The sequence below is a fragment of the Phocoena phocoena genome, chromosome 3 (genome assembly GCF_963924675.1).
Source record: "Phocoena phocoena chromosome 3, mPhoPho1.1, whole genome shotgun sequence".
Lineage (NCBI taxonomy): Eukaryota > Metazoa > Chordata > Mammalia > Artiodactyla > Phocoenidae > Phocoena > Phocoena phocoena.
This window is the reverse complement of record NC_089221.1, coordinates 161,036,312-161,051,842: the sequence shown is the minus strand read 5'-3', so window position 1 is coordinate 161,051,842 and position 15,531 is coordinate 161,036,312. Positions and strand designations below refer to the sequence as shown.

General features: G+C 51.3%; 1 protein-coding gene across 1 annotated transcript; it reads left to right on the top strand.

Annotated features, from left to right (window-relative positions):
* The first annotated feature begins 4,584 nt into the window (after positions 1-4,584).
* PLVAP (plasmalemma vesicle associated protein) lies at positions 4,585-15,231 on the top strand. Its single transcript, XM_065873783.1, has 6 exons — positions 4,585-4,953; positions 10,812-10,908; positions 11,027-11,739; positions 13,705-13,762; positions 13,898-13,979; positions 15,078-15,231. Exons 1-6 carry the CDS (start codon positions 4,585-4,587, stop codon positions 15,229-15,231), a joined length of 1,473 nt encoding a protein of 490 aa, XP_065729855.1.
* The last annotated feature ends 300 nt before the right edge of the window (positions 15,232-15,531 follow it).

Sequence of the window (15,531 nt, the reverse complement as noted above, 5' to 3'; positions counted from 1 at the left end):
GTAAAGTTTGCATTTTAAAAATCATGTGCATGTATTACCCTTAAAATAATTAAAATTTGTTTTGAAAAATTTCTGAAGAGGCTGCTGTAAGGAGGGGAACAGCACACTTGAAACTCTGATCCCCCCTCAGCCAGTCCTGCTTATTATCCCCCCACCCACCTTGGAGGTGGCTTGGTGGTGCCTGGTCAGGGCCTTTACTGGGAGAGGACCAACTTGGGGTGGGGGAAGGAATTGGAGGGCCCCCCCCCGCCCCCCCCGCAAAGGAGGAGGTGAGGCTGAGGGGAGGGATGAGAGTCTAACCGCTTTGTTCCGTTGCTGGCCACCAGGGGTCACCCCAGTCTGCAGACCTGGTTGCTGCTGGCTGAGGGCCCAGAACTTGAGAGGCAGGGAAGATGGGTCTGAGACACCCCCCTCCCCCTGCAACTCTGGCGTAAATCCAGAAGTGAGCAGGAAACAGCTTCTCCTTCTGGAGTCAGCTAGGGTTTGAGACTGGCCCTGCCTTGTCTGGGGCCCCAGGGACTTCAGACCCTCACTGTGGGGTCCAGGGCTGATGCACACAAAGGGCTGGGCTCAGGGCTGTAAATGGGACCTAAAATATTATCATTACTATTCACTTATTCTGCTAGCTTCACCTTGGCCATACCTGCCAGATCCCTGAAAATCAGCTCCGGGGAAATGTGGAGCCATGGGAGGTGTGTGAGCAGGAAGGGTACTGTCAGATCTGGTTCCCCCGCCAGAACGGAGAATCCCCCAGCTGCCTTGCCTTCCAGACCCCACCTGCCTCCCTCCCCACAGGGCCAGCCCCCAGCCTGCCCTTGCTCTGTTGTGCCTCCCTGTCTCCACCTGTCCAGTTACCACTCAAAGTCTCTGTCTGTCTCTCTGTCTCCAAGTCTTTACCTCTGTGTCTCCACCTTGTCCCCAGCACACTCTCCCAGGTCCCTGCCCTGGCCTCCCCTATTCATGGTCACCCTGGGGTCCCTCCGTGGCTACAGAAACAGGAGTGTATGGGAGGGGGGGTGGAAAGGGGAAGCCTGGCACAAGCTGGGTGGAGGGCACTGGGGACAGCAGCAGCCTGACCTTGTTGGCGCCCAGTCCCAGGTAAGAAAGTGGGTCACCTTTTTTCAGGAAGGAACACGGATGCCCAGAGAGGACAGGCTCTTCCCCCACCCCCCACAAAGGGCTCTCCTTGCCTCCTCTGTCAACTCCAAAAGCCCAAAACTTAATTTCCTTTGCATTTAACCAAAACCCAAACACGTTGGCATAAAAGTGGAGGGTTTTCTGAACTTTGCTGAAATTTTTCTTCGCCAGAAATATCGCTTCCTCCAGAACCTTCCTGAAGTTCTGTGAGAGTTTTTAAAAACCTCGTGTCTCCTTGAGAACTTCAGTGTCGGTCTTCAGAGTGACACAGAGCTGACTTCCTCAGGACAGTCTTCCCGTCTCTGCCCAAACAATCAAATGAAACCAAATGGATTGTTTTTAATTTAGAAAAAAATAATTAAAATCGAAGTCCCTCCAAAGGAATTCAGAGAGGTTCATGCACAAAATTTCCTGTGACTCTGACAAATGGCTTTCAGGGAAAAACCAAATGCTCACATCATTCGATGCATTTGACCTCATGTGAATTCGAAGACCAGTTGCTCACCTCCTCCCTCTGGAATTTTCTGGCCAGGAATTCAGGCAGAACGTGTTCAGAGAGTCTGTTTTTAGAAATTTTAGACTCTGCTGGCAGGAGTGTCAATGGAAACAACCTCTTTGGAGGACAAGTTGATGACAGCTGTCAAAAAGTAAAATGGGTCTTCCCTGGTGGCGCAGTGGTTGAGAGTCCGCCTGCCAATGCAGGGAACGCGGGTTCGTGCCCTGGTCCGGGAGGATCCCACATGCCTAGGAGCGGCTGGGCCCCTGAGCCATGGCCGCTGAGCCTGCGCGTCCGCAGCCTGTGCTCCGCAACGGGAGAGGCCACGGCGGTGAGAGGCCCACGTACCACAAAAAAAAAAAAAAAAAAAGTAAAATGTTATTGCTTTAGGACCCAGCAATTTCACTTGTGGAGATTTGATATCGTCTTATTTTGTTCACTGAAACAAAAAATTTAGAAACAGTCTAAGTGCCCATCGGTAATTATTATGGTAATGTATGTGCTGAAAACCTAAACAGCAGTCAAAAGGAATCAACAATCTCAAAGTCATAAAGTTGAGCAAAAAGAGGAAGTTTCATCATTACCTTTTCCATTTAAAAAAAAAATCTAGCTTTTAAAACAAATTATTGGAAAAAGAAACATTACAAATCAAAGTTGTGAGATCAAATTGCCAGAAAGAATGTTATTTTTGAGCTTGATACAAACGACATTAGTGTGTATATTGAAAACTCTTGTTCTTACACTGTGACAGTTGCTCAAAATTGTAGCACATCAGGTCTAGAGTGGCTTTTTGGTTTTCTAGGAGTTTATGGTTGCCTTTCTTTTCTCTTGACAACAGATATCATGTTCATACGTACATATATGCAACATCTTCAGTATACAGTGAAAGATAGCCAAGATCTTAAGCTCGTACCAAGACTGTCACACCTCCTGGCATTGGCCTAAGCACTGCCCCCTTGCCTGAGCTCTCAACTGGACCCTTGTCACCCAGGCTCTACCCCTGTCATGCCCCCTTTCCCCTGGTGATCCCACAGGCCCAGGGCAACAGCAGCTGGGACAGTGTCCCTCCCCTGTGTCTCAGTTTCCCAGCCTCACATCAGAGGCTGTGCGTGATGCAACCCCACCTTAAAAAACTACCACCATTTATTAAGGTTAACTGTGTGCCGGGCACTGTGACAAGTGTTTCACAACTGGCTTTGTTGCCTCCACTTTAGACAGGAGAAAACTGAGGCTCAAGGAGGAGAAGTCACTCGTCCCAGGTCTCACAGCGGTAGGTGGCCCAGCCAGAACTTAACTCCAGAGGCCTGCATTGAAACCATGTGTTCACTCTGCCTACATGACTCCCCATTAATGCAGATGGGAGATGTCCTCCTCCCACCCTGCTCCAGGGGACTCTGGGTGGGCCTGACCAACCCAGAGAAATAGCTGGTTGGGCACCACTTGCAGCCCCCAACCCTCCTCCCTCCCAGTAGTGGCTGGGAAGGGTCCGGAATCAGGAATCAATGGGTAGCTGCAAAGGCCAAAGGTCAGACAGGGGTTTCCTGCCCATCCCTGGGAACTTCCTCCATCCCGACCCAACTCCCACCTCCTTGATGAACACCACCCTGGAGGACCCCTCCCCGCTCAACTACCCCCCACTCCACTACCCTGGCTAATAGGGGGATGGGTCCCCATGCCACCGCCTTCAGCCTGCTGTGCCCCCCACAGACAGTGGACGGCAACTGTGTTATCGTCACCCACCCATGGTCCAGCCTCCTTTCCATCCCCTTGCCCCGTTCCCCTCGGATCCTGTCAGCCTTGACCCCATGGGGCTAGGGGCTGTGTCCCACTCTGTCTCCCCAAGACTGAGGACCCCTCACCGCCAGGCCTGGGGCTCTTGGTGGGGCCTCTGGCATCACCCAGCATAGGGGTTTTCCCTGGAGCTCCTGGATCTGGGGGGACATGTAGGAGGGCATACCCAGAATCCTTTGCTCCTTGGTCCCGAAACCCCTTCCTTGCCCACCTGGGGGTGACCCACAGTGAAGCTTGACCCCCTCTATCTGGCGCTTCCCCTTCACCATCTCACAGAGCCCCAAGATGAGGTTTCCAGCAGGAAATGGTAGTAATAATAGCAACGGCAAATCATTTCTCCCAGCCCCCTCCCCGGCCCTGGGACCTGGTACTGTGCCCACCTCATCTCACAGAGGGGAAAACTGAGACAGGAGAAGCCCCCTCACTCAAGCTCACCCTGGCCCCGGGTTCACTGCTGCCTGTGTTTACTAAGCGCTTACATGAGCCGAGCATTGGGTGGGATGACAGCTAGGGGAACCCGCGCCACCACCATCCACCCATCAGCCCTCTGTGAGGCCTTCCTGTGCCAATTACTGAGCACCTACTGTGTGCCTGGCCCTCAGCTAAGCGCTCCGCACAATTTAGCTCCTGTAATCATCACTGCCACGTAAGACGGGCACACATCTGTAGCCAGCCCTCCCTGATGGGGAAGTGAGTCCAGCTCTGTGAACAACCAGAGTGAGACACCCAGGCGGTGCTTTCTCCTCCCTTCGTCTCGGTATCCTCCTCCCCACGATGGGGATGTTGACATGAGGTCATAGGCAGGTGAGACCAGCTCTGGGCACAAAGCAAGGGCAGGTGGGGAAAATGAGGCTCAGCAAGGCCAAGGACGCCTGGTCACCTAGCCGGTGCCCCACCCAGTGTTAATCAGAGAGGCCCAGACGTGACATGGTGCCCTCCCCCCTTCCCTTCACAGCCCGGGTGGGAGTGTTGTGATAACCCACAGCCCCCGTTTCCTCCTGGCCAGGAAGGAGCCAGGCAGAGGAAGTATTAAGAGGAGTAATATAAACACTTCCCCCCTCCCCCCTGCCGTGGCAAGGTCTAGAAGGGGCAGAAGCCACCACCCAGAGCAGACCAGCCAGCAGAGCAGTGCCGGTGCACCGGGCAGAAGCTGGGAGGAGATGGGCTTGGCGATGGAGCACGGGGGACCCTATTCACGGGCAGGGGGCAGCCCGAGGGGCTGCTGGTACTATCTGCGCTATTTTTTCCTCTTTGTCTCGCTCATCCAATTCCTCATCATCCTGGGCCTTGTCCTCTTTATGGTCTACGGCAACGCGCACGTGAGTACCGAATCCAACCTGCAGGCCACCGAGCGCCGGGCTGACGGCCTCTACGGCCAGGTGGTGGGGCTCACAGCCTCCCAGGCCAACCTGTCCGAGAAGCTCAACCTCACCTCCCGTGCCAAGGATGCCATCATGCTGATGCTGCTAAACGCGCGCCGCGACCTGGACCGAATCAACGCCAGCTTCCGCCAGTGTCAGGCCGACCGGGTAAGTCCACAGGCCGGACACCCGTCCCGGGGAACCCCAGGCTGGTCACCTCACCTCTCTGAGTTTCACTTTCCTCGTTCATGAGACAGGGACAGTCACGGACCCTACGTTTTGTGTGCCGAGCCCACGTAGAGAAGCAATGCGTATTTTGTCTGTATATCTCATGCAATACTTGGGACACACTTCGACTAAAATATGATTTGTGGTCTATCTGGAGTTCAAGTTGAACTGGGAATCTGGTCTGTTGTCAGACCTAGGCCCATGGCTTAATGTGTATAAAGCGCCCAGAACGTACCAGCACATACTAGCTTCAAATAAGAGCTGGTTTAATAAACGCTCAGAGTGTTGGATTCTTAGCAATTAGTATGAATGGTTCAGGTTTGCCTGAGGTTGGGTGTCCGCTTAGGAAATATTATCTCTTCGTTGAGTCCCAGGAGGTAGGGAGAAGATTTCAAACCCTTTTGCAGAGGGGAAATGGAGGCCTAAGAAAAGAGGTGGCTTGTTGGGGGACGGAGGGTGGGGGCAGCAGGGAGCAGAAATGGGCAACCCTGGGTCTCGTGGAGACTGTCATCCCCCCCTCGTACCCCCAACTCCTGTCAAACGCACTCAGCAAGATCCCCCACGTTCTCACACATACACGATTCCTCTGAGGAGGTCCCGTTCCTGGGAACACTGAGGAGATGTTGCCTCCTCAGGCTTTGGCTGGAATGGGGTGAGAGAAGGGGTGGGCAGGGGAAGGGAAGGGTTGGGGAGAGGGGCAGGCTCTCTTTCTCCCACAGGAGGTGTCTGGGCTGTTTGGGGCAGGGGACCGTGGAAAGAAAAGGCCTTTACTGGGGCTTCAGACCACCCAGCCCCTGCCACTGGGCAGGAAGGATGTGCACAGCTCCCCTCAGAACTGCCCAGGCAAGGGTGAGGTCTCCCCATCTCATTCCCCCAGGACAGGGCCGGTCCCCCTTAGATTCTCAGAAAAAGGTGAGCCCCCCTCAGACCCCCAGATGAGGCAAGTTCCCCCTCAGACCACAGGGCTGGACCATGTACCCCCTCAAATGCTCCCCACCCCTGACAAGGGCAGCTCCCTCAGACTTCTCAGTTCCCGGGAATTGGACCTTTTGAATCTTTCAGGACACGCATGGTCTTCCGGTCCAGGAGCCATTAGGAATCCCAGGATCATAAAGTTTTATTCTTTTGTTTTTTGGATTTTGTTTTTCGTTTTTGGCCATGCTGCGCCAGGGTCTTAGTTCCCCCACCAGGGATGGAACCCATGCCCCATGCAGTGGAAGCGCAGGGTCTCAACCACTGGACCTCCAGGGAAATCCCTTTTTTGTTGTTGTTTTTGGTTTGGGTTTTTTTTGTTTTTACCATAAAGTTTTAGACATTCACACGCATCTCCAAATCCCGGACGGCCCCATCATAGAATATTAGAAATCTAAGAATCTGCCTCTTTACAACTTTAAATTTTGAAAATCGTAGCTTTCCCCCCGCACACAAGTTGACAAATTCCTCTGTCCTGGAACCCCTCAGGGTTTTCTCCAAGGACCCCCCCAGGAAGCGGGCACTGATGCTGGGGAGTAGCCCCACCCCTGCCACGGCAGCCCCACATGTCTGATGGTACCAAGTATGAATTTTGATCTTTCCCTGATCCTGGTGGTGCTATGAGATGGATTTTTTTCTTAAATTCTCTGGAAATGCAGTTGCATTTCTGGCTCTGAGACCCCGGGAGAGAAAGGGGAAATTAACTCAGTGTGTTTTTTTTAGGGTATGCCCCACTCTGCCTGGAAGCACCTCCACCCAGGACGCATGCGGGAGAGATTTTTTTTGTCATGGATTTTTCTTTATTCGGCATTCGTAATAATCTTTTTGATGGTCAAATTATCCTGAAATAGGCCATAGGAACACCCTCAATCTGGCTCCTGTGTCTTTTGATGGAACTCCATTAGTCTTTGAGAGCTTCCTTGCTTTATGTCCTAACGAATATTCCAGAAAACCCTTCAGATTGTTTATACTTGTTCACTAATCAATTAGTTCTCTCCCTCTGAGTCCAGGGGAAACATGGCTACAGGAAAGTGAGGGAGAGACTCCTGAATTACTTCATAAAGATGTACCTGAGCACTCCTTAACAAGAGAAGATACTTTTTCTTGTATTGTCGGATTGCACTAGATCTACGTAAATATTCTTCTCATCATCTTGACATCTGAGAACCTGTGCAGAAAAATACTTCTGTATTTTTGGGAGCTATTTCCTCCAACTGGAAGAAAACCTCTTTCGCACTTCATCTTTGGAGCCAACCCGTACCCTGAGATCTTCCCTTTCTGTAGTTAAGGCTTTTGAAAACAGACGTCACTGGAGCTTCCAGAGCTATTTCTGTCCTCCCCCATGCCCAGGTCATTAGGACAGGGCCAGCTTCCAAAGGAGTAAGGACAAAAAGTGACAGAAAGGCACACCCTCGTCACCCTTCAGACCTTTCCTTGTTATATTTCTGCAGAGCGTCTGTTCCAAAGTTTTAAAGACGTAAAAAACGTTATAAAGTTAAAATGTAATTCACATGCCATACAATTGGCCCATTTCAAGTGTACATAACGGGGACTTACCTGGCGGTCCAGTGGTTGTGACTCACACTTCCACTGCAGGGGACACTGCAGGGGACATGGGTTCGATCCCTGGTCCGGGAACTAAGACCCTGCATGCCGTGCGGTGCGGCCAAAAAGAATAGTAATAATTAAGTGTATATAATTTTTTTTTAAAAAGTGTAGATGAAAGAAAAAAGTGTACATAAGGATGATTTTTAGTCCATTCGCAGGGTTGGGCAACCATCAGCACAATTCAGTTTAGAACATTTTCATCACCCCCAAGAGAAACGCCACCAGCAGTCCCTTCCCATTCCCCCTCACCCAGCCTCTGACAAACACAAATCTGCTGTATGTTTCTATGGATTTACTTACTCTAGAGATTTCCTTTAAATGGAATCATGCACTATATGACCTTTTGTGTCTGGGTGTCATCCCCATTGTACAGCGTGTGTCAGTGCTTCCTTCCTTTTGATAGTCGAATAATATTCCACTGTATGGATGGATCACGTTTTATCCATTCATCTGTGGATGAAACACTTGGGCTGTTTCTACCTTTTCGCCACTGTGATTAGTGCTGCTGTGAATATTTGTGTGCGAGTTTTAGTGTGAACATACGCTTCCATTGCTCTTGGGTATATATACCTAGGAGTGGAATTTGCTGGGTCATAGTGTAATTCTATGTTTAACTTTTAGAAAAACTCGCCAGGCTGCTTTCCACTGTGGCTCCGCCATTTTTACATTCCCATCAGTACTGCCTGAGAATTCTGTTTCTCCCCATCCTTACCAACACTTGCCCATTCTTGTTTTCTGTTTTATTTATAGCCATCCTAATGGTTGTGAGGTGATATCTCATCATGGTTTTCATTTGCATTTCCTGATGACTGAAGACGACGAACATCTTTTTTTTTTTTTTTTTTGACGAACATCTTTTGATGTGCTGGTTGACCTTTTATATATCTTCTCTGGAGAAATGTCTATTCAGATGCTTTGCCTAGTTTTCAATTAGGTTGTTTTTTATTATTAATTTCTAAGAGTTTACTTTTATATATTCTGGTTACTATTCTCATCATCAGACACACGATTCGCAAATATTTTCCCATCTATGGGTTGTTTTTTTCCCTTTCGTTTTTTTTTTTTTTTTTTTTTTTTTTTTTTTGCAGTACGCGGGCCTCTCACTGCTGTGGCCTCTCCCGCTGCGGAGCACAGGCTCCGGACGCGCAGACTCAGCGGCCATGGCTCTCGGACCCAGCCGCTCCGCGGCACGTGGGATCCTCCCAGACCGGGGCACGAACCCGCGTCCCCTGCATCGGCAGGCGGACTCTCAACCACTGCGCCACCAGGGAAGCCCTTCCCTTTCTTAATGTTGTCCTTTCATGCACAAAAGTTTTTAATTTTAAGTCCAATTTATCTGCTTTTTCTTTTGTTGCTTGTGCTTTTGGTATCATATCTAAGAAACCATTGCCAAACCCAAAGTCATGCAGAGTTAACACCTGTTTTCTTCTAAGGAGTTTTATAGCTTAAGCCCTTACATTTAGGTCTCGGACCCATCTTGAGCTAATTTTTGTATATGGTGTGAGGTAGGGGTCCAAATTCATTCCTTAGTTTGTGGCTGTCCAGTTGTGCCAGCACCATTTGTTGAAGAGAATCTTCTTTCCCATGAAATGATCTTGGCAGCTGTATTAGTTTGCTAGGCCTGTCTTACAGTACCACAAATCAGGTGGCTTAAATAACAGAAACTTATTTTCGCACAAGCACAAGTTCAAGGTGTTGGCGGAATTATTTCCTTCCCAGGCCCATCAGGATCTGTCCCATGTCTCTCTCCTTGGCCTGTTGATGGCTGTCTTCTCCCTGTGTCTTCACTTCATGTTCCCTCTGTGCATGTCTGGGTGTCCAGATTTCCTCTTACAAGGACCCACCCTAATGACCTCATCTTAACTTAACTGCCTCTTTAAAGACCCTGTCTCCAAATACATTTACGTTCTGAGGTCCTGAGAATCAGGGCTTCAACATGGGAATTTGGGGTGGGGGGACACAATCCAGCCCATAACAGCGTTCTTGTCAAAAAAAAAAAAAAAAAATCTGTTTTTCGGGGAATTCCCTGGCGGTCCAGTGGTTGGAACTCAGCGCTTTCACTGCTGAGGGCACAGGTTCAATCCCTGGTTGGAGAATTAAGATTCCCCCAAGCCACACAGCACAGCCAAAATCCGTTATTAATTGGCTGTAAATGTTTTCAAGGTTCATTCAAGTTGTAGAATATATCAGTGCTTTGTTCCTTTTTAGTGCCAAATAGTATTAATCATAACTTTTTTTTTTATCTTGGTTGACTAAAATGCCTAGGGAAAGAGGTGAGTTTTTTTTTTTTTTTATTAATTTATTTATTTTGGCCGTGTTGGATCTTCATTGCTGCGCACGGGCTTTTCTCTAGTTGCGGCCAGCGGGGGCTACTCTTCGTTGCAGCGTGCGGACTTCTTATTGCGGTGGCTTCTCTTGTTGTGGAGCACGGGCTCTAGGCGCACGGGCTTCACTAGTTGTGGCACGTGGGCTCAGCAGTTGTGGCTCTCGGGCTCTAGAGCACAGGCTCAGTAGTTGTGGCGCACAGGCTTAGTTGCTCCACGGTATGTGGGATCTTCCCAGACCAGGAATCGAACCCATGTCCCCTGCATTGGCAGGCAGATTCTTAACCATTGCACCACCAGGGAGGTCCAGGTGGGGTTTCTTTTAACTTTTTTTTTTTATTAAATGAATGAAAGATCCTTTAAATTCTATAGCGCTTTACAGTTTTCAAAAGTTTCACACACATGATTTCATACAATCCCATAATACCCTTTTTTAAGTTTCCTACCCCTATATTCCCCCTCCCTTCTTTTCTCTCCCCACTGGTAACCACTAGTTTGTTCTTTATCTGTGAGTCTGCTTCTGTTTTGTTATATTCACTAGTTTGTTGTATTTTTTAGATTCCACATATAAGTGATATCATACAATATTTGTCTCTCTCTGTCTAACTTATTTCACTTAGCATAATGCCCTCCAGGTCCATCCATGTGGCTGCAAGTGGCAAAATGTCATTCTTTTTTATGGCTGAGTCCTATTCCATTGTCTATAATCATAACAACTTTTGAAGATCAGACCAGCATCCCCTGTAGAGAAGCCATGTCCTTGTGAACTATGCCAACACAGACCACCTGGGTGCTGGATCTGAGGCCCCAGCCCTGAGAATCTGGGCAGCGCCGGGGGCAGGGGGTCCCACAGGAGCCTGACACTGAGCTCTGTCCTGTGTCACATCCGGACAGGTGATCTACATGAACAACCAGCGATACATGGCTGCCATCATCTTGAGTGAGAAACAATGCCAAGAACAACTCAAAGAAAGTAACAAGAGCTGCGACGGTGAGTGGGTTAGGGTTAGGGTTATAATTATGGACAGTGGAGAGCAGGGTAGCTGACTCCCCACCCAGTCTCTTGGCAGCCCCCAACCTTCCTGACTCTTATGGTCCTGTACCCTTAGCTTTGGCCCTCACACTGAACCAGAAAGCCAAGACACTGGAGGTGGAGCTGGCAAAGGAGAAGGTGGTATGTACCAAAGACAAGGACGGTCTGGCGTTGGGCAAGCGAGTGTTGGAGGAACAGCTGGCCAAGTGCAGCAAAGCCCAGGATCAGCAGCAGCAGGAGCGACAGCTGGCCGAGGACCGTCTGCAAAAGGTGCAAGCCCTCTGCCTCCCGCTGGACAAGGACAAGTTTGAGATCGAGCTGCGCAACCTCTGGAGGGACTCCATCATCCCGCGCTCCCTTGACGCCCTGGGCTACAATGTGTTCCATCCCATTGGCTCGGAACTGGCCTCCATCCGGAGAACCTGCGATCACATGCCCACCCTCATGAGCTCCAAGGTGGAGGAGCTGGCCCGGAGCTTGCGGGCTGGCATCGAGCGTGTGACCCGTGAGAACTCGGACCTCCAGCGCCAGAAGCTGGAGACCGAACAGGGTCTGCGCGCCAGTCAGGAGGCCAAGGATAAGGTGGAGAAGGAGGCCCAGGCTCGGGAGGCCAAGCTCCAGGCTGAATGTGCCCGGCAGACCCAGCTGGCCCTGGAGGAGAAAGCAGCGCTGCGGAAGGAGCGTGACAACCTGGCCAAGGAGTTGGAGGAGAAGAAGCAGGAGGCTGAGCAGCTCAAGATGCAGCTGGCTGTCAGCAGCTCGACCCTGGACACCTGCATCAAGGCGAAGGTGGGCCAGAGGTCCCTGGCTTCAGATTGCGTTGGGGGTGGGTCTGGAGGTCAAGCTGATGGTGATGTTGAAGTTGGGTTTGAACTTTTTTTTTTTTTTTTTTTTTTTTCTCGGTGTTGAGGTTGGCTTCCCAGTCTAGGTTGGGTTACTTAGACTCACTTGAGAATTTCACTGGTTTCACCGATGTCAGGATTGAGGCAGAGCTCGGAATGGGGATCAGCATTGAGAAAAGGTGTCGGGTTAAGACTGGAGTTGGAGGTCGGGTGGCTGTCGGGTCCAGGGTGGAGTGAGGGGCAAATCTAGAATTGCGGTTGCTTTGGGGTTGGGGTTAGCTGAGACACTGAGGGTGGATTTAGGCTTGAGGCTGAGGTCAGACACGGGTGACTGTGAGTCTAATGCTTTAGGATTATGGTTATGTATTAACATAAGGATTTTATTGGCATCAGGTTTGGGGCGGAGTTTGGATTGGGAATGACATTAAGAAAGGGTTAAGGATTGGGGTTGAGTTTAGGAAGGCAGGTGGGCCTCAAAATTGGCTTAAGTTTAGGCTTAGGGACTCATCCAGTGTTGGTGTCAGGGTTGGGGTGGGCTTGAGTTGAGTTGAAGGATCGGGGGGCACCAGGTTAAGGACTGGAAGTGATACCGGGGTTAGGGTGAGGGTTAAGGCAGGTCTAGAGAAAGGCGTCACGTGGACTCTAAATTTGTGGTTTGAGTTGGGTCAAGGTGGGTTCTTGGTGACTCCTGTGTCTAGAGTTGATTTGGGTTAAGGTTAAGGTTAGGGTTCCATGTAAGATTTCATTAGTCTTAGAATTAGGTTGAGTTTGGAGTTTGGATTGTGAGGAAAGGTCAAAAGTTGGGTCAGGGGTCACGTGCAGGGTGGCTCTTGGATCAAGGGTTTGGTGAAGAGTGAATCTAGGGTTTCAGTGGGTTTGGGATTGCATTAAGTTGAGGCTGGAGTTGAAGCTCAGGCGGGTGTAGGTGGTTGGTGGGCCTAGAGACGATTGGAAGTTCGGGGCCAAGGGCGGATTCGGAACTTCACGGGCATTAAGATTGGAATTGGCATTGACCGTGGGCTAGGAGTTGAGAGCGGGCTGCATTTAGGGTGGCTGGTGTTAGGATATATTTGACGTGAAGGATTAGGTGAGCCTGGGCTTCAAGTGCAGGTCAAGACTGGGTCTAGAGTAGAAGCCGGGTGGACGTTGATCTTGGGCTGAGGCTGGGCTGGGGTTCTCACTCAGGTAGAGGCTGAGGTCTGAGGCTGAGCTGGGGTTGCGTGTGGTATTGGGAAGGTATTTATGGGTGGCTGTAGCGGAGTGCCGGGCTGGCGCTGAGGGAATGGGGGTAGGGGGGTAGATTTTTCATAGCGGCTGGGCCTAGGGGATGGGTTATGGTCAGAGTTAGATGTAAAGTTATGATCGGATCAGGTTTGTCACTGGGACTGGGTTAAGGTCAGGCTTTGATTCTAAGGGAGGTTCTGTTTTCAGGTTGGGATCTGATTTTAGGTGACCGAGCTCAGAACTGGTTTTGGATTTCAGGTTTGGAAAGATCCTCTCGGGGTCCTTCGAGGGGTGGCATTGAGGATCGAGGTCCAGTTGGTTTACAGAGTGGGTCAGCTTCAGTCTGGAGCGGGGCTGGGTCGGGTGGATGGACTCAAATAGGGTCTTGGATTGGAGTCAGGCTGGCACCAAGGCTGTAATGGAGACCGTGGCAGGACCCCTGCAGAGCGGGGTCTCCGGGGGGCTGCCAAGGGAAGCCAGTCCCTGCAGTCCCCAATCATTTGAAGGCAGGTGTCTACAGGTGATTATATATCCGTCATCACGTGTCCTTCTCCATGGGTATCTGTCTGTTTTCTCCGCCCTGGAAGGAACTCAGGTCTCCAAGGGTGTGGAGAGGCAGGAAACTCCCTGGGATTCGTGTTTGTGATCCCTGGCCTCCACTAACCTCCTTTCACCCTTCTTCCCACAGTCGCAGCCAATAGCAGTGCCAAGACCTGCAGGCCCCGCCCCCAATCCCCCGCCCATTGGTGAGTGACGGAGGGCAGAGCCAGGAAAGGGGGGCGGATTCCACCTTGGATCCTGGGTTGCCAGCCCATTCCCTGACCCTGGAGGGGGGGTTACTAAGGCATTAGGTCGGGGCTGACCCCTCCCTCTCTTGGCAGACCCAGCTGGGCTGGAGGAATTCAAAAGGAGGATCCTGGAGTCCCAGCGACCCCCTGCCAGCAGTGTCTTAGCATCAGCCAGGTAAGGTTCTGGATAGGCTGAGACAGTTCAGTCTCAGGCTTTAGATGAGGCTGGGTACAGGACTAGGGGCGGAGGGAGGCTCGTATCACACTTGTTGCTTCCTTAATCGAGCACTTGCTGTATACCAGGCCCTATGCTGGACCGAGGGGACACAGCAGTGACCAAGACACGCACAGTTCCATTCATGAAACTCCCGAGTAGTGGGCCAAAGAGACAATGAAGGAGGCAGGGTGAGAAGAGTGACCAAGAACGTACCACGACTGGAGGCTTACTGTGATCTTGGCACAGTCCTAAGCACTCTGCCCAATTAACTCATTTAATCCTCAGAATCCTAATCCGTGGGTGAGCTACTGTTATCCCCACTTTCTGGATGAAGCAAATGAGGCATAGAGAGGGTGTGCATCGTGCCCCAGGTAACACAGCCAGAGCTGGGACATGAACCTAGGCGATCAGACTCCAGACAGGAAAGGGAGGGCCTGGATGAGGAAGGGACCTTTGAGCTGGAGGCTAGACAAGAGCTGGCCTGGGGGAAGGCAAGAGGAACAGTGCTCCAGGTGGCAAGAACAGCCAGGGCAAAGGCCCTGTGGGCGGACTAGGGTGGCAGAAGTGAACAGAGCCCAGGAAGGGGAAGAGGGAGAGCAGTGTCCGAGAGTGACCCTAGGCCTCTTACTCCACCCTTCTGAGCCACACTTTCTACTTCTATAAAAATGAGGGTCTCTGGGCTTCCCTGGTGGCGCAGTGGTTGAGAGCCCGCCTGACGATGCAGGGGACGCGGGTTCATGCCCCGGTCCGGGAAGATCCCACATGCCGCGGAGCAGCTGGTCCCGTGAGCCATGGCCGCTGAGCCTGCGCGTCCAGAGCCTGTGCTCCGCAACGGGAGAGGCCACAACAGTGAGAGGCCCGCATACCGCAAAAAAAAAAAAAAAAAAAAAAGGGGGGTCTCTGAAATCAAAGGCATGCAAATGCTTTGCCAGCCAAGTGCTGTCCACACATGGCTGGAGGAGCAAGGAACCCAGGGCCTCAGTGGGGAGCATCAAAGGTGCCTGGCACATGTTCAGGTGATGGTTCCATGCCTTTGACCCCCTCACTGCCTCCCAGGGCCTGGTCATCTGTTGGACGACACCTTGTGCATCACGGGGAAGGTGACTCAGACCACAGCTCCAAGAACACCCTGTGCTCCCTCCAGGGTCGCTCTTACACCCCCCCCAACCCCCCACCCCCTACCCTGTTCAGGACCACACTGCTGACCTAGGATGGGCATCCCATTTGCAGTTTAGGACCTGAGGTTCGAGGAGGTATGTGGGATTTTTGTCAGACCCCTCTGATCCCAAAGCCTGTGCCATCAACAGTTTTGCCACCAGGCTATTGTGAAGCTAGGTCTATTTCAGCCCCAGGGTGCTAAACAAAGCCCTTGGGGCCAAAAAGATTTCCAAACGTCTGTCATTAACTCCCCACGGTCCTCCGCACCCAGCTCCATCTTCCCTATGCCTCTTCTTACATACTCCCTCTGACAGGGAGCTCACCCCCTTACGGAACTGGGTCCCCTCGCTCT